Genomic DNA, 23,701 nt, shown 5'->3' with positions numbered 1-23,701 from the left:
AAAACCAAAAATTGTCGACAATTGCAGAAAGAATTTACCAAGTGTTATACCATTTTGGAATCCTTACTAAATGCGCCAAATTATGACGTCACTTGCCACACTCGCGTAGTACAATTTTTTTTCAGTACAGTCAGTTTATTAAACTAGGCAAAATTTTTATTTTTAAAAATTTTTTGGGAATAATGTATTTTTTTCATCCAAGTTGGAGCAGCTGGTTTTGTAATTTTGATAACAATTTAGAGAAGCATTATTCAGGGTTACTTAACAAAAAAAAATTTGGAAAAAGTGAAGATTTGTGGCAACACGAGTAAAAAGACCGTCACCTGGAGTAAAAATTTTTGATTTTTTTTAAATGCCCATTATTTTGAAAATATGCCACATAGATTTTTTTTTATATTTTTCTAATAACCAGCATAACTTGCCTCAACACCCAGTTCCGGCTTGACGTTACATTACGGGACACCCTGTATATATAGATATATAGAAGATAGAAGATATTCGTTTTGTGTTGTTATTTTTTATAAGTGCTTACTGTGATCAATAAATTCTATTCTCTTCTATTTCTGTTTTTTTTGTCTTACACAAGTTACCACAATAAATTATGAGTACATAAAAAATAAGGATATATCGGTATCCAATATTAGTGTTAGAAGTAGGTTTACAACAAAAGTAGTGTTAGACGCGGATCGAACTAGTTCTTTATTTTTAATGCTGCACTAATTTAATTCCTTTTGATGAGTTCCTCGAATCGGCAGTCTGACACGGAATTCATTGTAATGTTTTTTTTATTAAGGTTGAAACCTTAATTATTACGAAAACAGTTTCTGCCACTGTGTGGCATTGCCCTCAAAAAATGCCTCATTTCAAAATATACATTTGCATCCTCAGATAAAGCTGTAATTACTATAAAACCCGTTCCTGCCACGCTGTGGCAAATGCCTCATTCAAAATATCCATCCACAGATAAAGCTAGCCACGCACTTGCACTCGTGTTTCAGATAAAACAGATTCTGCCACGCGGTGGCATATGCCACAAAGTGCCACATTCATTTCCTTCCATCCGATAAAGCTAGCCATATAGTTCCAAAATACTGAACTGTCCTATGCATGACATTGACAGTGGGGCGCCACCGTCAATACCGGATCGCTGGTTCCGATTTTTGCCATGTTGGAAACCATATAGTTAAACGATGGTAGCGCCCCCCTGTCATTGAGTTTGGTGGGACAGTTCAGCGTGGGTCATCTATTCCTACAAATAAGCTGTAATGAATACAAAACAGTTCCTGCCACAAAATTCCTAATCAAAATATCCCTCCACAGATAAAGCTAGCCACGCACTTGCAATCGTGTTTCAGATAAAACAGTTTCTGCCACGCGGTGGCATATGCCACAAAGTGCCACATTCATTTCCTTCCATCCGATAAAGCTAGCCATACACGTGTACTCGTGCATGTTCAGATAAAAAAACAGTTTCTGCCACGCGGTGGCATAAATGCCTCAAATGTTTTTCTTCAAAATATGCTTCTTCATACAGATAAAGCTGGCCACGCACGTGCATTCGTGCATGTTCGGCACGTTCCTATGCAACACGCGGCGCGAGCGCGCCGAGTGCCGCGCGCCTGAGCAGCTGGCTCAAGTCTGGCAGTTGTTGAGGGCTCCTGCGTACAGGAACCATTTGTACGCGCCGCACCCTGCACAGGTAAGAATAAATAACTTTAATAAGCTTAGGCCCGGTTTTTTGATTCTTAGTTAAAATAACTAATGGTCAAATTTGACAAATGTCAAATGACAAGTGGTAAAATATTAGAAAAAAATGTTTTTCGAACAATAGTTAGCTTGACTTTTAGTACATTTTTTAACTATTAGTTAACATTTTGTTAATAATTAACCATTAGTAGCAAAAATTAACAATTTGTTATTTTAACTATGAATCAAAAAACTGGGCCTTAGTTAAACTTATTTGCTGACAACGCCACTCTTGTGGTGGAGTTTTGGGCTGACACTGTGTAGGTTTGTTGTCGATACGAAAAGAAGAAGAAGAAGAATATGCTTAGGACCTCTTTCACCATATCTGAGTAGTGTCATATTGGCTACTAGTGGCTTAAAGTCACACTTAAGCCACTAGTAGCCAAGACTTTGACGCTAAAATACATCTTACTTTTAATTGCTAAATAGTGTTAATCAAGAACTACTTAGAACTTTACTCGGAGATCGTGAAAGAGGCCCTTAATCTCTCTTAGCCTTAAGTAGAGTGCCGCGCGCCCGAGCAGCTGGCTCAAGTCTGGCAGTTGTTGAGGGCTCCTGCGTACAGGAACCATTTGTACGCGCCGCACCCTGCACAGGTATGAATAAATAATTTTAATAGCTTAGTTAAACTTAGTTGCTGATGTTGCTGTGGAGTTTTGGGCTGACACTTTGTAGGTTGACACAAAAAGAAGAAAAAGAATGAGCTTAGGACCTCTTTCACCATATCTGAGTAAAGTGTCATATTGGCTACTAGTGGCTTAAAGTCACACTTAAGCCACTAGTAGCTAAGACTTTGACGCTAAAACACATCTTACTTTTAATTGCTAAATAGTGTTAATCAAGAACTACTTAGAACTTTACTCGGAGATCATGAAAGAGGCCCTTAATCTCTCTTAGCCTTAAGTAGAGTGCCGTGCGCCCGAGCAGCTGGCTCAAGTGTGGCAGTGAACCATTTGTACGCGCCGCACCCTGCACAGGTATGTTTTTTATTATTTTATTTAATTCAGCTCTGTGTCCGGATACTAAGGGAGAAGCCACACGGAGTGGTGCGGTCACGGCGCGCGCCGGAGCGATGTCGCTGCGGCGTCCTGCATATAAAAATCAATGATATGCCAGACGGTGCGTTCCGGCAGAGTAAATACAAATGAGTAGGTCATCTTCATAGAAACGCACCGAGCGCGATTTGTATGTGGGCGCGCCAATATACGTGTTGGCGCGCTCACATACAAACCGCGCCCGTGCGTTTCTATGGATATGACCTACTCATTTCGACCTCGTATTTAACTAAAATAGTAAGACGGGTCTTAACGCGACGTTTATTAATGAGTTACATTATGTACTCACGGCTTGACGTTTCGGCTGCGATGCTGCAGCCTACTCTGGTTCCGGCGCTGCACCGCAGGCACACCGCACTTCGATTGAGCGAGACGGTGCCGTATTGCGGGGCCGCATACCACCACGTGTACAGTGATGCGGCAAAATGTTTGCGGTGCGGCGCCGCACCGCACCGTGTGACTTCTCACTAAGGACTGTTTCAAATTAAAGAAGTGGGAGTGAAAAAGTGCAGCAGTGGCGCCAATGTAGTGTGCTTTGCCGAGTTACATAGATTTCACACAATTTCTAGACGCACAGTTATAGCGCTTCAACCGTGACAAAGACTGAAGAATGGCTGTTGCGCTTCTAGAGGTATGAAAACTATTGGCGCCCCCGCCGCGCTTTCTCACGTTATCCACACGCGCGATCCACATAGGTTAGCTTCAGATTTACACAAATTTTGGCCCAAATTATATTAGCGTGAAAAAAAATGCATTGTTGCGTGTGTAATTCATACGTTAAACTCAGTTAGGTTAAGAATTATTTTCGACTTTATACCTATACAATAACGTTGTATATCCCTTGCAGGAGGTGCTATGGCCGGAATGCACTGTGCGCGCGATGCGTCTATGGGGCGCGTTATGGGGCGGCGAGCGCGCTGAGCCTCTCGACGAGCCGTTACCGCCGTCCGCGCCGCCCGCGCCCACCAAGCCGCCAGGTAACCGCCCTAGAGACGATAGTAACAGCCCTAGAGATTATAGTAATCGCCCTTGAGTTGATACTATCAACTAGTCAACAACTAACAACCGTCCTAGAGTTGATAGTAACCGCCCTAGTGTTGATAGTAACCGCCCTAGTGTTGATAGTAACCGCCCTAGTATTGGTAGTATCCGCCCTAGATATGATAGTAACCGTCCTAGAGATGATCATAACCGCCCTAGAGTTGATAGTAACCGCCCTAGAGTTGATAGGAACTGCCCTAGAGATGATAGCAACCGTCCTAGAGATAACAGTAACCACCCTACAGATTATAGTAACCGCCCTAGAGTTGACAGTAACTGCCCTAGAGATGACAGTAACCGCCCTAGAGACTATAGTAACCGCCCTAGAGACTATAGTAACCGCCTTAGAGTTGATAGTAAACAGCCCCAGGGTTCATAGTAACCGCCCTAGAGTTGATAGTAACCGTCCTAAAGAGGCTAGTAATGACCCAAGAGCCGACAGCGAATGCTCCAAAGTCACAAGTAAACCCCTAGAGTCACTAGTTACCGACCTAAAACAACCTGTCACTGCCCTAGAGCCGCTAGTAACGCAGTGGAGTCGCCAGTAAACGCTCTTAGAGCCGCTAGTAATCCACATAGAGCCACTAGTGACCGCCCTAGATCCGCTAGTAATCACCCTACAATAACCTGATAGCCCGATAGCCGCTAGTAACTGTTCTAGAGTCGGTAGTAACAGCTCTGGAGCTGCTAGTAACCGCCCTAGAGCTGCTAGTAACCCCTTAGACACGCTAGTGACTGTTCTAGAGCCACTACTAGTCGCCCTAGAGCCCCTAGTTACTGCCCTTTTAATTTTTAAGTTCATCTAATGTATTTTAGTTTAGTAGGGAAAATGATAGTGTTTTTCTAATTAGATATTTTGTTGCAGGCCTAATGACAAAGACGAGATCGTGTGACAATCTCCTAAACGAAGGCGAGAAGAGAACGACCCAACGAAGATGCAGCGATCCCAGCATAGCGCCCGACGTTATGTAAGTTAACCACCGTAAACATTATTGAAACACCTTTTGTGTTACACTATGTGACACATGAAACAAGCCATAAATAGGCGTGTGTTTTGTCATTTTTTAAGAATCGTTACTGTCGATATCTTTTGACAATCGCTACTTATTCATAAACCATTTAGATAAATGACACAAGACAAGTTCATTTTTAACAGACCTTTGAAAAGGATGTTAGGTTCCCATATTCGTCTCTTGTCACCTCTGAGTATTATTTTATTTTATTTTATTTTATTTTGTTTGGAAAACATACAGTGAAACAATAATAGATTAACCACTACTTAAGAAACTATACACCATTTACATGTTTTCGCATATGTGTAGCAATACAATTATACAACAAAAGCCAATTCGCTTACATGAGAGAGTTATTACTAGCCCATGTTAACATGGGCATATAAATGGTATGGTGAAGTCAGAAAATTGCTATCTTCATTTTAATTATTTTAATTTTCATACAAATCGGATTTTATAAAATTTATTTTGTATGAAAATTAAAAAAAAAATGGTGATATCAATTTTCTGACTTCACCATACCATTTATATGCCTATGTTAACATGGGCTAGTGTCGGCTCATATACCCATTTACCTAATACCCTGTATGCAGTCTAGGATGGTACGAGTACATTGAAGATGACTAGAATCTAGGCCCTAGATCATAGAGTTCGGGAAATATATCAACAGGCAGCTAATTTCAGTCCCTAGCTGTCCATTATAAAAGAGTTAGCGAAACGTATATTGATATTTTTTTCACCATCTGTGGACTGATTTGAAACATTACATACCCACTTATTGTTTTATTCAGGATGACGCGTCATCTGGTCCCTAAAATACTTCATATCTTATCACCAAATTCAATGGCATAAGAACTTATTTGAACAACTCTTCCAGGAAACTATCGCTCATTTCCGCGTCATCTTAGCCCTAAAAACACTTCATATCTTATCACCAAAGGCATAAGATCTTATTTGAATTACTCTTCCAGGAAACTGTCGCTCATTGCCGCGTCACCTTGTCCTTAAAAATGCTTTATACCTTATTACCAAAGGCATAAGAACTTATTTCAATATTTTCTTCAGGAAACTGTCGCTCATTGCCGCGTCAGCTTGTTCCTAAAAACACTTCATATATTATTACCAAAGGCATAAGAACTTATTTCAACAATTCTTCCAGGAAACTGTCGCTCATTTCCGCGTCATTTTAGCTCTAAAACACTTCATACCTTATTACCAAAGGCATAAGAACTTATTTCAACAATTCTTCCAGGAAACTGTCGCTCATTTCCGCGTCATCTTAGCCCTAAAAACACTGTTGTCGCAGTTCACGCGATCGTTGCGTTATGTCGATATTCGGCGCAATCACCAAAGATGCAATCACAACATTCACAATACGGGTAGACTAGCAGCGATACAAAATCAAAAATCAAAATCAAAAAAATTTATTCAGTTTAGACCACAAGTGGCACTTATGAACGTCCAAATATTATTATTATAGAAAATAATAAAAAAAGAAAAGGTAGCCCTTATGGGGCACTTTACATGTCTCCTTATCTTTTGAGCCCTACCAGCGCTTCGAGACAAACATATGGCAAGTGCTGAGAAGAAACACCGGAACAAACTCACTACACGCGGCCATGTATGCTGGTATAATAAACTTTATGGTCTGTGCTGGACGGCGCGGATGATAGAGAGTTAAGCAGGATTCTGTGGGATTTATGTAGTTGTAATTGGTGTAATTTGGAAACAGTTTTGCAAATTACCAAAGGCATGAAAACTTATTTCAACAACTCTTCCAGGAAACTGTCGCTCATAGACGCGTCTTCCTGCGAATCGAGGCGCGGCTGCCGCGGCCTCACCGACAGCTGCGTCGACGAGCTGCCCCTACAGGCCCCTGTACAGAACAACGGCGATCAGGTGAGACAGGAGATGATATACAGGGTGTTAATTTCAATCTCCGCCATATTTAAGGAGTTGATTAAGTAGCTTATTCTGATCAATCAGTAAAAAAATTGACTTCGAAAATTTAAAAACGAACTTTAAATTTAGTTAGTCAAAGAAAAATACCTATTTACACTACCTCCTTTAAGTGGCTTCCTTCAGTAGGCTATCCGACATGATAGCGAGCGATCCGCATAGCTCGAAGGTGCCGCAGTGTAAACGTATTGCAATATTGATTGCGAGCCACAGTACAGTTCTGCCGTGCTAGCGATATCAGCAATAACTCTTTTTTTTGGCAAAACTATAATGAGCTCTATTTCAATGAACTGACGGAAGTTTTTTTAAAAGCAAAATATTGAAGTTATAGCCTGACCAGGAACATAAAAACCCTGGCATAGAGGCGCGTCAATTGCATTTGATAGTGCAACACTGAGTACAGTCGTACCTGTGTTAAATTAATAGGCTAACTTTATGTATCAGGATTCAGAATTACGGGCTAATTTGATATTTTCATAAATTAACGAAAAAATATTATTATAGGTAACCTGGTTTAAATAAATTAAATGAAACCATCAATCGAGCTAGTAGGATTTATTTTATTATTCATCAATAATAAAATTCAGAACTTGAATATTCAACTGCAATGTCTGCTAAGAACGCTTCAAACTCGGTACTTCTTTCCCAATTCCATAAAATTCAACACTTAAAAAGTGACAAAAAACTTTAAAATAGGTAGTTGAAACAAACCACAGCTAATTTTCATAGTTGACTGTACTATACGATAAACATGTCAGTCAATTTGACAACCTTTGTCGGAAACATTATTCAATGAAAATATTGTCCGAACCCTTAGTATTTCTCTTCGACAAATACTTTAACACATTGTGAACCACTTTTCTTTCACGACTATAAAAAGATTTTAGCAATTTATTCACAAAATCAATTGCGCACATTTAAAATAAAGTTTGTTTACACTATGACAGCAATAAACTGACATGCAAGGTGACATTATAATGAAGTTTTCAGTTACTGTTGCCATTAAAAGAAATTAGTACCATTAGTTTTCCGCAACATGGCGAGGGTTTTTATGTTCCTGGTCAGGCTATACTGCTAATATCACTAGCACGGCAGAGTTGATGTCGCACGGAAAATATTCGCTAAAAATTCCACTTTCGTTTATGTTTTTTTTGGTGGATAATGCGTTTATATAAGTCCATAATAGATCACCTAAATAAATATGGCGAGAATTGAAATCAACACTGTAGATCGTTTCATCCACAAAGACGCGCCCCACCAATTTTTGGTCTCGGTCGCGCGGGGTGCGGGGAGATTGATCCGAGCAATCCGAGCGGCATTATTGTAGTGTGCGTGTGCACTCATGGATAATATACCGATAACACTCAAACATTAGCGGAAGAATGGTGGGGCGCGTCTTCGTGGATGGTACTATCTAAACGTATTTAATCGCTCTATGATATAGTAAAGGGGCTGGTTTACTGCCTAATGATGACACTCAAAACGGAGGGGGGCTGTCGGCCAAGGCACGCTAGTTTGCGGTGGAAACCATCGCTATGCGCAAGCAGTGTAGCTCTCGTGTCTTGGTCGGCAGGGGTGCCCAATGACCAATAGATTATGAGAGCTGAAGGCATTACCAGTCCATTAAGATTTGATTTTGATAAAATTATAAATTGTTTACCTATTTCGGTCAGTTGATTTAAAAATAGTGACGTCATAGTCCTCTTTTTCTACAACCTACAAAATTTTGTAAATATATTGTTCAGTATCAGTGTTTCAATTTATAGGTGGTGTGAATCTATTCAAATTCTTTATTCGTATGGTGACCCTTTTCAGGGAACATACAAACTAACCCACATAATGTGGATTTTCAATAGGGTAGTTGACACTACCAGTCAAGTTACATATAGATGACCGATGCTGAACTGCCCACCAAACTCAATGACAGGGGGGCGCTACCATCGTTCAACCGATTTTTGCCATGTTGGAAACCATATAGTTGAACGATGGTAGCGCCCCCCTGTCATTGAGTTTGGTAGGACAGTTCAGCGTGGGTCATCTATATACTTTTATGCGCTGTCAAATGTGACATTTTCATGGATTTTCTATGGCAAAGAAACCTTTGACGTTACTATTTCGTAAATTCAACTGAATTTATAAAGCTAATTTAACAATGATTTGAAAACCAACTCTATTTCCAGGGCTATAATGATGAGATTTAAAATTATGTCTTAGAATTATGTTTAATGTTCTCAAATTTCTTTACTTCTAGGTGGACGGTCTCCACCCCGACCACTTTGAGAACAGCACACACTTACCCCGCGATATCGCGAGCGGATCATCATCCTTAGAACGCGAGTTAGGCGTAGCGGCGGCGGAAAAGACCGACATCGCCGACTTGGCCGACGGTGACGGCGAAGCGCGAGCGTTGGACGCCGACACGCCGGAGGAATCGTCGGCGTATCTCGCTGAGGTGCTGGCTGAGGTCTTGGTGGCTGACGTGAGTTGAACTGTTGAGGCTTTGATTTTGGACTTTAAGACAAAGCAATAAGATTAATTATTGTCACAGTAGGCTAGTTTCCTAAAAAAAATTTTTTAGTCCGTCAATTTTAGTATAAAAAAATATTGGACACGTATATTTTTAATAGTCAATCAAACAAATAATTACAAAGTTATAGTGCGTTGAAGTTCCGCGCGACGTCACAAAGTGCTGCACTTTTACGCACTCACTGACGTCACGGGCCTTTTCTTTAGAACTTTGGCACGCTTTATCTCTTTACATTTTCATTAATTTTAAAAAGTGAAAAATATACCTGTTGAGTAGTTTTTGATAAGCTAACTGACGGACTAATAAAAACTCTTGCTTTTTAACCCAGGAAACATCCCTGTTGAATAGGCTTGAAATTGAGTTTGATTTTCGACTTTAACAAGGCAAAAAGATACTACGTCTGTCACAAGATGAACTGCGTAAATGGATTTCGAACAAAATGATGATTTTGCCAATGGATTTTGAAGTTTAAAGTCTTTTGAATAAGATTTAAAATTTAGGATTTCTTCTTCATGGTAGATTGATAGATGGCACCTTATTGCCTTGGCTTAAACGTCCAAAAGAATCGTCCCGTATAGTTTAGTTCTATGCTTTACATTTCACTTCATCTTAATCATCAGCTCACGTCAATCTACTGACTTCTAAAATAAACTTTATATTTTTTTATTCTATACTAACCACTGCAATTCGCTTTTTTATAGTCTATCCAATATAGCTTGATTAGAATGACAGCTGTCATCAAAAGTAACGACATAACTTTGTAGTAGCGATCAATGAGAGCTAAATATTGGCGGACAAGAAATAATTCACGTCTGACCTACAAACAATATTTTCGACGACAGTGCTTCCAATAAAAATGATAATTTCGTGTAAATGCAGCGTTAAATTACACCAATAAGTAGTAATTCGAAATTATAAAAATCAAGCTAGAGTATTAACGACGTCTCTACAAGGTTATCTCGAGTTACAAAAATGTTAGTGTTGGGACATATCGACACAATATGTCATATTAAATTAAAACCATGGGGTCCAAGCGCTCGTTCCTTTTATTAGGAACTGGCAAAGAGAATCACCGAGGTGACCGGTGATCAAAAGGCTGGCAGCTATTTCGGCCAGAGAATTAGCCTGGCCATTCAACGTGGCAATGCTGCCAGCCTTTTGGGCACCATTCCTGACTGCGGCGCTGGGGGTGAAGTATTTTTTATTTTGTAAATAGTTTTTATCATTAGTAATTTTAAAATTTTAGTTTTTAAGTCATTTTAAATTAAAACTATTTTTTTAACATATTTAACAAATTTTTTAACATATTTTAGTCAAGTTATACGTTTTTCTAAATGTTCACTATTAAAAACCAAAAAAAAATTTTTTGGGTATTCATAGCACCGTTGCTCTAGAAGAGATGCCCACCGCCCTCTAGCGAGAGGAAAAAACCACTGAAGAACACTGATGATAATGACTACGACTTAGGTTGTACACCCTTGACATGAATTTTAAATTTTACTGTCTTTAAATTTAAATCATAATTGTCATTTTTATGAATAAAGATATATGAAGAAAAATTGGGTGCATTTTTTCATATCATTTTTTCGAAAACTTATCGATACATCTATGTGAACCGTACGAAACATACCCATCACTAGTCACATTCGTTTGACAGCCGTCATTCTAATCAAGCTATATTGGATAGACTATAACAATAACTAACCCTATAATTAAAATTTAGCTCAACCTAAACGGGTCTTATTAGTACCAATACCTCATGAAGGACTCCAAGTTTACAGTAAAATTGTGATAAATGTTTACAGAAATATTGATACAGAATGTCGTCGGTTTACTGTGCATACGTAGAATCATCATCACGTCATTTCATTGCTTGGCTTTCAAATATGATAATGTTAAATATCTAAAGTCTACTTTCCACCAAAGCCTAGACGAGGCAAATGTAACACATCTCAGTTTGCTTTCACCTCGTTTCCACTTTGATGGAAAACAGCTAAGCTACTCTCAAAAACGCTATCCGAAGTTTTGGATGTTTCCATCCCTCTCGCACCGAGCTAGATCCTAGCACGAGTGACAGTGACGAAGATCTGAAACTATGGAGTAACCCTGCGGGTCTTATTCACAAAATCTCACCAAAAAACTTCTTCTCCAGACACCAAGAGAATCCGGAAGAACACGAAACATTAGCATTACATGGCGTTCTATATCAGAGTCAAGCAACCAATCGTCCACCGGCTTCGACATTGCCGACGCCCACAGACCTGAGGCCACGCCCCCAGACTCCCACGAAGCCTCCCCCATAGACAACCATAACTCCACGGATGGGGACGTGGTCAACCATAACGTGGTCAACCATAACGGAGTGAACGGGGTTAACGGTGTTAATGGGACGGTTAATGGAGTTAGTGAAGAGACGGCCAAGTTTTTGGAAGTTGAATTGAACGGTGAGTAAGGATTGGGTATTTTATGCAGTTGTGATTAATTCTGTTTTTTGTGTGACTGACGATTGTATAGACAGCGTCAAATAATTCGTGACACCCAAAGTAGCCAGAAAGTTCGTAACACGTCTTTGTTACAATTAAAATGAGGTTGTGTTGTCAACTTTTTGACGACGTTGGTTGGGCAAGATATATTTTTAGATCAGATAGTTTGACTTAACTTCTTCAAAGCTACTTCAACTTCCTTTGAGTAGGCCAATGGATTGCCTTCAATTTTGCTGCGTGGTCCTATTTAGTATTTTTGTGTTGGTTACATTTTGGTATAAATTTTTACATAAGTGCCACCATTGGTCTAAATTGAATAAAATATTTTTGATTTTGATAAAAAATCGATCATATTCTATCTATTGTCACAGGAGGCGCTACATCAAGCAGCGTGTCCTCCGAAAGCGAAGGGGAGGCTGCGGCCACAACGAGGAGAACCGGCGGGAGGAGGCACGGCAGCCAGCTCACGCTGTGCCCAGCCTCCCCTCGGCGCGCCTCTTGCTGCCACAGCACCACCAGTGAGTGTTATAACATCCCCTCATCATCATCATCATCTCAGCCATAGGACGTCCACTGCTGAACATAGCCTCCCCCAATGCTTTCCATGTTACCCGGTTGGCTCGGTTACCCTAAAGCCCGGTCTGTGAGCACGTAGAATTTTGTCCAATGACCCCAAGCTACCCATCCTTGTCGCTCGCGCGTAATTATATTGCTGTCGCGACTGTGTGACGGGCGCCCGCAGTGAGCGAGCGCAACAGGAACATAATTGCGCGCGAGCGATAAGGATGGGTAGCTTGGGGTCATTTGGATTCTACGTGCTCCGCGACCAGACTTTAGTTTAAAAAACTAAAAAAACACGCGAAGACGAGATCGCTTCATAGCGATAAGACCGCCTAGTTGTACCTTGTGTGTTCCTTTTCTTTCTGTTCTTTACTTTGGTGTGCAATAAAGTGTATTTATTATTATTAACACGCTCGTGCTCGAAAAGACAAATGTAATGAACCCAAACTCGATGCGATTCCGCCGTTTCGTTTAGGAGTTTCAATGGCCACCTTGCAGTCCCATCATCAGGACAGCTCGATAGTACCATAATATTGTACTGTCATCTATCCTAGTTTCGAGTAAAGTTTTGACGGATTTGATTATCGATTCGATCAAAAGTGCAACTTGTCTAGGGGGGCTGATCGCTACCGCTGCGTGCAAACGCTGCATCGGACGCCACGCGACAGAACGCGTTGATGTGAACCGTTGCTACAAATTCATACATGACGTCTGATCGCTACCGTGCACGCTATCGCGGATGCAGACTGAACGCGTTGGGTTTGCTTATGCTCGGGCCACACTAACGGGAAATGTCATTAATTATTGCGATAATGGACGTTAACCGTAGGTGTAGCCATGACTTAACGCGATAATTTGACAACGGCATTAACATTGCCGTTTGGCGATACAACTCAAGTTATCGCGCTAGTGGGAATTGACATTAGCCGTTAGTGTGGCCCCAGAATTATAGATATTACTAAAGGTTCAGTCAAACCAACGCGATCACTCGCGATCAGCCGGCGTGCAGCGATGGCGATTAGACTTAAATGCATTGATCGCCATCGCAGCACGCCGGCTTATCGCGTGTAATCGCGTTGGTTTGACAGAACCTTTACTATTTTATGGCACACTAGCTTTCCGCCCGCGGCTTCGCACGCGTGAAATTTCGTTTGTCACAGATTGTCATAAATTATAGCCTATATGTTATTCTGGATTATGAACAATAATACTGTAAAGTTTCATCAAAATCCGTTCAGTGGTTTTTGAGCCTATTCATTACAAACATACAAAAATAGGTACAAATCTTTCCTCTTTATAATATTAGTATAGATATTATTTTTGCTTCTCAACAAACCATTATTCTTTCTTCCAGGCGGTATAGAAACATCAGGGGAATCAGCGACCGCCGACGACGTGTCGTCGTGCTGGTGCGGCCTGGACGCAGAGACGGGCGGCGCGCGTTGTGTTTGTGGGGCCCCGGCGGGCGGCGCGGGGGCCCCGGTGCCTGACCCCTTGGACGGACTGCCCCCCAACGCTGACCCCTTGCAGGATAGGCTGCACCAGATCATAGTGTACCAAAAGGTGAGTTAGGATGAGAAAGAACCTCTAGTACTTATTCCAGGTCACTATTTCGACTAAAACCCGGTCGCCGAGCACGTAGAATTTCGTCCAATGACCCCAAGCTACCCATCTTTATCGCTCGTGCGTGATTATATTGCTGTCACGACTGTGCGACGGGCGGCCGCAGTTAGTGTATTATGTGCCACTGTCACTTAGTACCGGTCATATTTTACCAATAAAAGGTGGAGGAGCTTAGTGATACGCAAAGGGGATAAGACCTTGAGTACTTACTAGACCTGCAGGCTAGGCTGCACCAGATCATAGTGTACCAAAAGGTCAGTGAAGCTGCGAAAGAGAAGGTGTACTTATCCATAAAGGCTGGTGGGGGGTTCAGGGGGTTCTGGTGCCCGACCCCTTGGACGGACTGCCCCCCAACGCTGACCCCTTGCAGGATAGGCTGCACCAGATCATAGTGTACCAAAAGGTCAGTCAGAATGAGAAAGACTTATTATTCCTGGTCATTATTTCAGCTAGAGAATGTCCACTGCTAGTACTAGTGGCACACCCATTAGTTCAACGAGCTACGTATATGCCCCGCCCACTGCCATTTAAGTATGGCACTCAGGTCATATTTTACCAATAAAGGGCATAAGACCTTAAGTACTTACTAGTGATACATGTGACGTGTCATCGTGTGTGGGCGCGGAGCCCCGGTGCCCGACCCCTTGCAGGCTAGGCTGGACCAGATCATAGTGTACCAAAAGGTGAGTTAGGATGGGAAAGAGCTTCGGATTTCCAATGGGTCATCATCATCATTTCAGCCACAGGACGTCCACTGCTGAACATAGGCCTCCCCCAGTACTTTCCACGTTGATCGATTGGTAACGGCCTGCGTCCAGCGCTTCCCTGCTACCTTTACGATGTCGTCGGTCCACCTTGTAGGTGGACGTCCAACGCTGCGTTTTCCGATACGCGGCCTCCATTCCAGAACCTTCCACATCGCACGGTTGGTAGCGGCCTGCATCCAGCGCCTTCCCGCTACCTTTATCAGGTCATCGGTCCACCTTGTGGGTGGACGTCCCACGCTGCGTTTTCCGGTACGGACGTGGAAGTCATTGGGGGAGGCCTATGTTCAGCAGTGGACGTCCTGTGGCTGAAATGATGATGATGATGATGATTCCAGAACCTTGCTGTCCCATCGGCCGTCAGTTCTGCGCGTAGTATGTGCCCTGCCCCTTGCCACTTCATTCCAATGGGTAGTTGACATAAATGATCAGTGATTCTAAGACACAATATCTTTAAAAAAACTTACGTAATTAGCCTTGTAACACGAGTTAGTTTTTACACACACACTTAGCTTTAATATTAGAATTTTAGTAGGTTTCAAATCAATTGACTGACGTCAAGTTACTTTTACTAAATCGATGGAGTTGTCGCGTTTTGACAGCTTATGAATGTCTATTGACTAGACTACTACCCCTTATTAATAAAAAGTTACACCTAGGATGAAATCTGCATTATAATGACATTTCAATACTAAATGACAATTTTATTATTTAAGCCAGAGTTCAACTACTTAGGGTGTAACTTTTAGTAATAAGGGGGCGAGAGAGTTGACTATTGACACACAATATTTTCTAAATCATTCGGCTTTCATAACTCAATTTTCATCATCTATTACTTTCTTCGATTCCAATTAAAAGTTATTTTTATTCGTCCACAGAAAGTAGTATCCGAGTTGACCGGCCAGCTGCGGCAGGCGCGCGAGCTGCTCCGCCGACACACCTCGCCCGGCGCCGCGCCGCCGCCGCCGGAGCCTGCCCAGGTGAGATGACGTCATCATCATCATCGTCTACTGCTTCTTAGTCATCTCCATTATCATCATCATCCACTGCTTATGCTTCATCTCCATTATCATCATCGTCCACTGCTTCTTCTTCATCTCCATTATCATCATCATCCGCTGCTTCTTCTTCATCTCCATTATCATCATCATCCACTGCTTCTTCTTCATCTCCATTATCATCATCATCCACTGCTTCTTCTTCATCTCCATTATCATCATCATCCGCTCTTTCTTCTTCATCTCCATTATCATCATCGTCCACTGCTTCTTCTTCATCTCCATTATCATCATCATCCGCTGCTTCTTCTTCATCTCCATTATCATCATCGTCCACTGCTTCTTCTTCATCTCCATTATCATCATCATCCACTGCTTCTTCTTCATCTCCATTATCATCATCATCCACTGCTTCTTCTTCATCTCCATTATCATCATCATCCGCTGCTTCTTCTTCATCTCCATTATCATCATCATCCACTGCTTCTTCTTCATCTCCATTATCATCATCATCCACTGCTTAAGCTTCATCTCCATTATCACCATCATCCACTGCTTCTTCTTCATCTCCATTATCATCATCATCCACTGCTTCTTCTTCATCTCTATTATCATCATCATCCACTGCTTCTTCTTCATCTCCATTATCATCATCATCCACTGCTTCTTCTTCATCTCCATTATCATCATCATCCACTGCTCCTTCTTCATCTCCATTATCATCATCATCCACTGCTCCTTCTTCATCTCCATTATCATCATCATCCGCTGCTTCTTCTTCATCTCCATTATCACCATCATCCACTGCTTCTTCTTCATCTCCATTATCATCATCATCCACTGCTTCTTCTTCATCTCCATTATCATCATCATCCACTGCTCCTTCTTCATCTCCATTATCATCATCATCCACTGCTCCTTCTTCATCTCCATTATCATCATCATCCGCTGCTTCTTCTTCATCTCCATTACCATCATCATCCACTGATTCTTCTTCATCTCCATTATCATCATCATCTACTGATTCTTCTTCATCTCCATTATCATCATCATCCGCTGCTTCTTCTTCATCTCCATTATCATCATCATCCACTGCTTCTTCTTCATCTCCATTATCATCATCATCCGCTGCTTCTTCTTCATCTCCATTATCATCATCATCCACTGCTTCTTCTTCATCTCCATTATCATCATCATCCACTGCTTCTTCTTTATCTCCATTATCATCATCATCTACTGCTTCTTCTTCATCATTATCATATTTTTCCCTTTTTTCACCATCAGTGATCGAATAATCGGAATCATATTTTACTTTAAGTTAATTTTTGCTATGTAATTATGGAAGCGGCTTCTTAATTATTTTTTTAATGTGTAATTAAATGTGATTAGTGAGTGAGTAAATGTGTGTGATGTGACACCCGATTTGATTCTAGATTAAAAAGAATTAAATTTGTCGATTCCGAAGGTTTTTTCGGTACAAAAATGCATTCCATAATAGCCAACACCTCGACTTTATGTAAACGTGCATCCGATTATCCGATCACTGATCATTATTGACGGCTTGTTTTACTTCATTTAATTATCGTCTTCATCATCTGCGATATCTTTATTTACTTATTTTATCGTCGTTGTCATTATTACTTATTTTGTCGTCGTAGAAACCTCCAATGATTTCTAGAAACAAAAATAATATTCATTCATTTGAGTGGACCAGACACTGTTATTAATAATGACATCAATATTACTGTCATTCCTTCTTACGGTAATGACATTCTTAATCTCTCTACATACAAATAACTGCCAGTGTTGGTCCGCTATAAACTTAGTGTGAATTGGCTGTAGAAGAATGTCGACTTACCACAAAACACGAATTTTCTATAGTTCATTTTGGACCTTATGTCAAATGTAATAAAGTAAATAACTATTGGAAATTCGACATTTTGTAGTAAGTTGACCTGTAGGCCTAAGATGCGCCCCGTGATAACTTTTATCGACGTCAAAATGTATGGGCAAAATCGATAAAATGGCGTGATAACCGCTTATCGCGGAACGCATCTTAGGCCTACTGTTGTAGATATAAATATCGCACAAAAGTCAATAATGATTGTAAACTTGATGTTCGTTTACAATGAAGTATGAACTTAAACGAGCATCATGTTTACGAATATGCATGCTAAGATACATTTTGTTCACTTTATCTCATCGCCTCACTGTATGCTTGTAATAACTGCTTTACTTATCATTTCTTTTTGTTTCTTCCCATGGCTTCAATAGGCTAATTGACTCTTATTTTAATTACACTGAGGTCTGGAATAGTTTTATAGAGCTAACTTATTTTACTTTCGCTTTTTTTTATTTGCTTTCGCTGTTCAAAATGGGTGCTGTCGGCCATGATGTGTGCGGAGCTTCTGATTACTAGAAGAGTCTTAAATTAAATGTCCTCGCCAAAAAATAGCATTTATGTTACTATCACACTAATAGCCTATTTGCAAACTATACAGCTTGTACTATAAAGAACAGAATAAATACTTTAAGAGATTTCTTATCCTGATAATGTTATAGGTACATAGATATTTTCTCATCGTGAGTTACTTGACTTTGACTGTCTAATATTTCACATACTTATTTTATGGGGTTAAGCACGTATTTAAAAGGTCGGACTAATGTTTAAATAAGCACAACTTGCAAAGTTCTTCTTTTTTTACTAACTGCTTCAGAACAGTATCCATTCACATCATGGCGACTACCTCTTTCACTTCCATTCTATCACGCACTTATCAATAACCAATCACTTCGTTTGCACATAGTAATTAAACCTACGCGTGTAAACTATCATACTTAAATAAGTTCAATCAACATTCGCTTTTTAAACCGCGTGTAATCATAGCTAAATGAGTTGAATGAGGTGAAGCTCGCTTCCACCTTCGGCCTGATCCTCACTTACCATCAGGTGAGATACAGGCCAAAAGCTTCCTCGTTGTGGATAAAAAAAAATCGAACCAAATGTAAACTATCATAGTTAATAGATAAATTCATTCAACGTTCGCTTTTTAAACCGCGTGTAATAGTTAAATAAGTTGAAAGTCCGCGCGTCAAGTAGCCTATTGTGCCAGCAGCGTGGGCGCAGCCACTCGGACTCGGCGTCGAGTGCGAGCGCGAGCGGCAGCGGCAGCGGCAGCGCCTCCGAAGTGGAGGTGGGAGAGGAGGCTCGCGGTGTGGTGTGGCTGCCCGATAGCGCCGCGCCGCGCTGCCAGCACTGCCGCAACCACTTCTGGCTGGCGCGCCGCCGCCACCACTGCAGGTGAGATTGGGTGACAGCAGCATGGCATCATGGTAGTAACCCTACCACTGCTTCGAGACAATAATTTGGGCGAGTGCTGAGAAAAAACATCGCAAGGTCTGAGAACTTTAACGTGTTTGTTGTGGCAGCAATAAAGAAATTGATTTATTTATTTGTGATTCTGATATCACAAACACATTTTATGATCTTCAAAGCGAAGTGTGCAAAGGTTTTTTTAGGATTGACAATATTCGCAGCCTTTTGAGGAAGTTAATCCCTTTCTAACAAGGTTACGCCTGCAGAACATCCCTACCTGAACTTGATACAATAATAGGATGGACTCACAGTTATGTTAGAGTCTAAATAACATTGAAGAGCCCAATTTTATTTTCACACTGGATTTTATAGTTTCAGTTAAGATTTTACTACTATTACTTTTGGACAGACAGTCTGTTGAAAAAAAAAAGATACCTGTTCAATATTAATAATTTGATCTCTATTCCTTTCCAGACGCTGCGGCGGCATATTCTGCGGTTCATGTTCCGAGATGAGTTCGTGGGGCGACTGCGGCTCGGTCCGCGTGTGCCGCCGCTGCCGCACGGAGCGGTGACGCGCGGGCCCCCCCGTGCCCCCCGCCCCCCTGCGCGCGGTGTGACGTGAGTTCCGATACGCCCGGCCCGATTCAGTATGATGGTCTATATAGACGACATTGTGGTAGAAGCGAAGGAACTTGCAGAACATATGGCCGATTCAGTGATGCATAGGCACTTGCAAACCATAAGGCCGATTCAGTTTGTTGCTCTACATAGACGATAAAAGGCACTCTCAAACCATAAGGCCGATTCAGTTTGTTGGTCTACATCGACGACATTGTGGTAGATTCAAAGGCACTCGAAAGACATAAGGGTTGATTCCACTTGTGCTTTTGTGTGCGGATACTCGGTACGATGTGGATTGCTAGTGCGGATAATGTTGAGAAAAGAGTAATACAGATTTAATATGACTGTGCGTATTTGTTAATCTTGTATTTCTGATATTATTGATGTTATAACTGATATTATGTTATTTGGAATCAAACTTGTTAAGAGTTTTGAATTGAATAATAATTTGAAATAATAACATTAATTAATATAATGATTTCAAATGCCAATAAGCATTATTTCACTAACATGATGTCACACTTATTGTATAGAAGATTAACCAATACGCTAACCCAACCTCCAAATAATTTTCCACCATGGCTGGACTAAAGAACCCACGTCACACCCCCGGCGATAACTGATTAGACCGTAAATTGTTATAGACAGCGAGCCGTAAACAACGCCCATACTGCCTAAGGAAGACTTATATCTGTACTGATTCAAACCCCACTCGCGTACGTCACTTGAAGTTAAGGGTGGGTTAAATAAATTTTGTATTAGGTATGTAATTAACAGTTTAATGTCAAATGACGTCTGCGAGTGTCGTTAATATTATGAACTGTCAAATTATGGAATAAAGTTCTTTCTTACGCGTTTTCCAGTAGTGGCGTGTGTTTTTACTCGCCCATCGGCTGCCTTCATTATGAGATTTAACTATACTCTGCATTGTTATCAGTGTTTGTCTTTTTGACGTTCAACAGTTTATTAATTTTATTTTATTTTATCAAGTGCTACTAATGCAGCTCTACCAACTAAGAGCATTCCTCCAGTGTACAATACCTTTATTAATACTTATAAGCTATTGAATGTACAAAAAGACAACAATATCGACATTGGTTATGATACCGCGCTAGTGTATATACCGGATACTAGTCAACGCTTTGATGAACTAACATGGAACTGTTTTGTAACTGAATCGACTAAATATGCCAATCGAGAAACAACACTTGTATAGTCATTCTTGTCTTTCTTACGCGATTGACAGAGACGGCTATACAATTGTATTGTTCCTTACTGGCAGTAAAATGTTTATTTCTAATAACCGAGTATTTATTGAACACGTATTGAATAAAATGTGGGCAAAGAAACTGGTGTAGGCGGATCCTAGATAGCTATAAAGAATGATCGTTATGATGAAGGCTGATTTTCTACGCTAATGTTCGATTATTTAAAACTAATTTGACGTCTTTTAATTTTTTTTAACGGTCACTAACGCTGGCGACTGTAGACTCAAAGGTTTTTCTGAAATATTTCCAGGAAAAATTTTCCAATCGTCATAAAGTTAGGAAAATCGTATACGCCTGAATGAGCAACTCATTTTCATAGACAATGCATTTGATTGTTGATTATGTCGATTGAAAAATTTGTTATAATTTTAATAGTAAATAGTTCAGAAATATCAACATTCTATATTAGAATGTAATGTTTACCGCCGACCACGCTCGTTCCATGAAAAGGTTTCAAACGCGAACCTCTGAATGACAAGACAACTTTGTATAAAACGCTGTTTTTTGTTTATTTTATTTTGTATTATAGTGTTTCATTTGTTCTATAATTATTTTTGTACAGTAACGTTTTGTTTCACACTGTCAGACGGCTCACGTTGGCTGGCGGAAAGAGACAGGTTGTATATGGATCGTCAACGCGTGCGAGGGAGATAGTTGTAACGTCAGTTGACTTGGGGCTCGGGACTTACTCGTACAAACAGCAACGAATGTGTTAACTTTGTGAGCCTTATTTTTATTGTGAATAAGGTTGATTATGTTGAGCAATGTCGTGCTTACGATGTGGTTTGTATAAAATACGGCCATATGTTATGTTACTCAGTGATTTTGAAAGGGATGCCCGGTTTTCGGTCAATATTTTGGGGCTATTTTAGAATCTATGAGTCTCTTATTTATTAAGCTTTCAGTATAAACGGTTTTTACTTCTGATCAATTCTTTTGCTGGCTAGAAAATTTGTGTTCATTACAAAATATTGACCCAAAGCTGGCATCTCGTTCCCCGTTATTCAATATACCACGCACTAAACATATAATATCATACATATATCCCATACAACGGGCACCGAGCTCTGTATTTTATTTGTGATATTGATGATAATTTTGTATGATAGTTAAGAGTTTAATAACATGTTGTTAGACGTTAAATTTTACAGGTGATTATTTTAATATGCCCTTGCGGTGCGTTGATTGAGTTGTTGGCTTATACCTTAATTGGCGCAGTTTGTTTTCATCGGTTTTGGACTTTATGACAAGGGAATAAAGTTCAAAATGCGGTGACAATGAGGTATAGAGCTTCATTGGTTGAGAGCCGCGGTCTGTAGGTATGTAATGTTACATACATATAAAATTCCTTTTCTAATTGTTATGACGAATATTTGTAATAATTGTAATTACTTATTTGGAGACACATCCATATAAATGTACGCCAGCTGGTCAATCTATCATAAGTTGATGAATTTCTCCAGTGGATAGACTTATACCTTTAATTAAAGTTAAAATTGTTTGAAATAAATTAAATGTGACATTTGAAATTTTATGACAGGTTGATGTGCTGACGGTTTTCACTTGAATTGTGCTTTTCTTTTATGTGTATTGTTTGTAAAATAAATCATATTTTACAACCGAATCTATCCAGTAAATGTTGTGATTTCGTAACTCGATAATTAATCCAAAATTAATTAATAAAATGTAATGTAATGTTAATTGATTGACTTATTATTTACGTTGAATGATATTGTGAAAATATGACTGTGTTCTAATAATATTGTAAAACAATTTATCGAAAGAATATGTTCTTTTGTAATATAAGTATGCAATATACTTGATGCTGCTATTGAATAAATAAACTAAACATTGTAACTAATAATACATTGATTATTATTGAGTCTAATTTAAAAATTATTATTCAAGACCGCGGCCAATGCCTAGAAGCGAATAAATTTTGAATTGTAGAAAAACGTTTGTGTAATTCAGTTTTTAATTCTAGACAGTAAAGTGACGTTTTTACTGTAAACGGTACAGATATTATAGAACTATTTATAATGGATAACATTTTTGCCGATAGAAAAATAGAATGCCTTTTTTTAACATTATTCATACTGAATCATAGTTAATTTTAAATTTCACTGTATATTTTTAATTTTGAAATTATTTTTGTCGTCTGTCCTAGGCGATACTACGGCGACGGAGTCTATTTTTTTTTGTTTTACTGAATTTGAATGAATTTTGCATTTGCATTTTTCCGATGGTAAGAAAGTTTATACTTTACAGACTCGAATTAAATACTGGATTATCCATTTGGTACTTACCGTAAGTTTGTATGTTCGCATTTATATAAAATACCTATTCACTCGACAACTGTTTTCAAACTTATAGCTTGTGTGGTTTCAGATCCTAGTTTCAAATTATTTTCGAATTTACAGTTTCAAGAAAACAAACTTGCGGTAAATACGAAAATGGCATGCTTCTTGTATAAAATGATTTCGTAATTTATTAGCGAACTGAGGGGTTGTTGTTAAATGCATATATTTTATATTGTAAAGCGGGCGGAGTCACGGTATGTTCCATGTCGATGTGCAAACTTGTTTGTGACCAATGAATATTGACACGATGTGAAATAAAGCATATTTAGTTTTATGAATTCACTCTTTTATTTTATTCTTACGTTATTAACCCACAACAAGAGTTGCGGCGATAACACAAGCTAAGATACGTACCTAATGTTGA

At 39.8% G+C, this 23,701-nt stretch overlaps 1 protein-coding gene across 1 annotated transcript in view; it reads left to right on the top strand.

Annotated features, from left to right (window-relative positions):
- The window catches only part of LOC135082481 (myotubularin-related protein 4-like), an 86,574-nt gene extending 62,959 nt beyond the window's left edge, over window positions 1-23,615 (top strand). The window contains exons 16-24 of the mRNA XM_063977277.1: window positions 1,535-1,699; window positions 9,066-9,293; window positions 11,494-11,785; window positions 12,196-12,342; window positions 13,740-13,952; window positions 14,287-14,411; window positions 15,651-15,752; window positions 18,887-19,071; window positions 19,561-23,615. Of these exons, the coding sequence (XP_063833347.1) occupies window positions 1,535-1,699; window positions 9,066-9,293; window positions 11,494-11,785; window positions 12,196-12,342; window positions 13,740-13,952; window positions 14,287-14,411; window positions 15,651-15,752; window positions 18,887-19,071; window positions 19,561-19,660 (1,557 nt within the window). The 3' untranslated portion in view covers window positions 19,661-23,615. The remainder of the gene's footprint in view (window positions 1-1,534; window positions 1,700-9,065; window positions 9,294-11,493; window positions 11,786-12,195; window positions 12,343-13,739; window positions 13,953-14,286; window positions 14,412-15,650; window positions 15,753-18,886; window positions 19,072-19,560) is intronic.
- Window positions 23,616-23,701: the final 86 nt, after the last annotated feature.

This window comes from Ostrinia nubilalis, chromosome 21 (genome assembly GCF_963855985.1).
Source record: "Ostrinia nubilalis chromosome 21, ilOstNubi1.1, whole genome shotgun sequence".
In the NCBI taxonomy this organism is placed as follows: Eukaryota; Metazoa; Arthropoda; class Insecta; order Lepidoptera; family Crambidae; genus Ostrinia; species Ostrinia nubilalis.
Note: the sequence above shows the minus strand (reverse complement) of the source record. Positions and strands in the feature narration are given on the sequence as shown.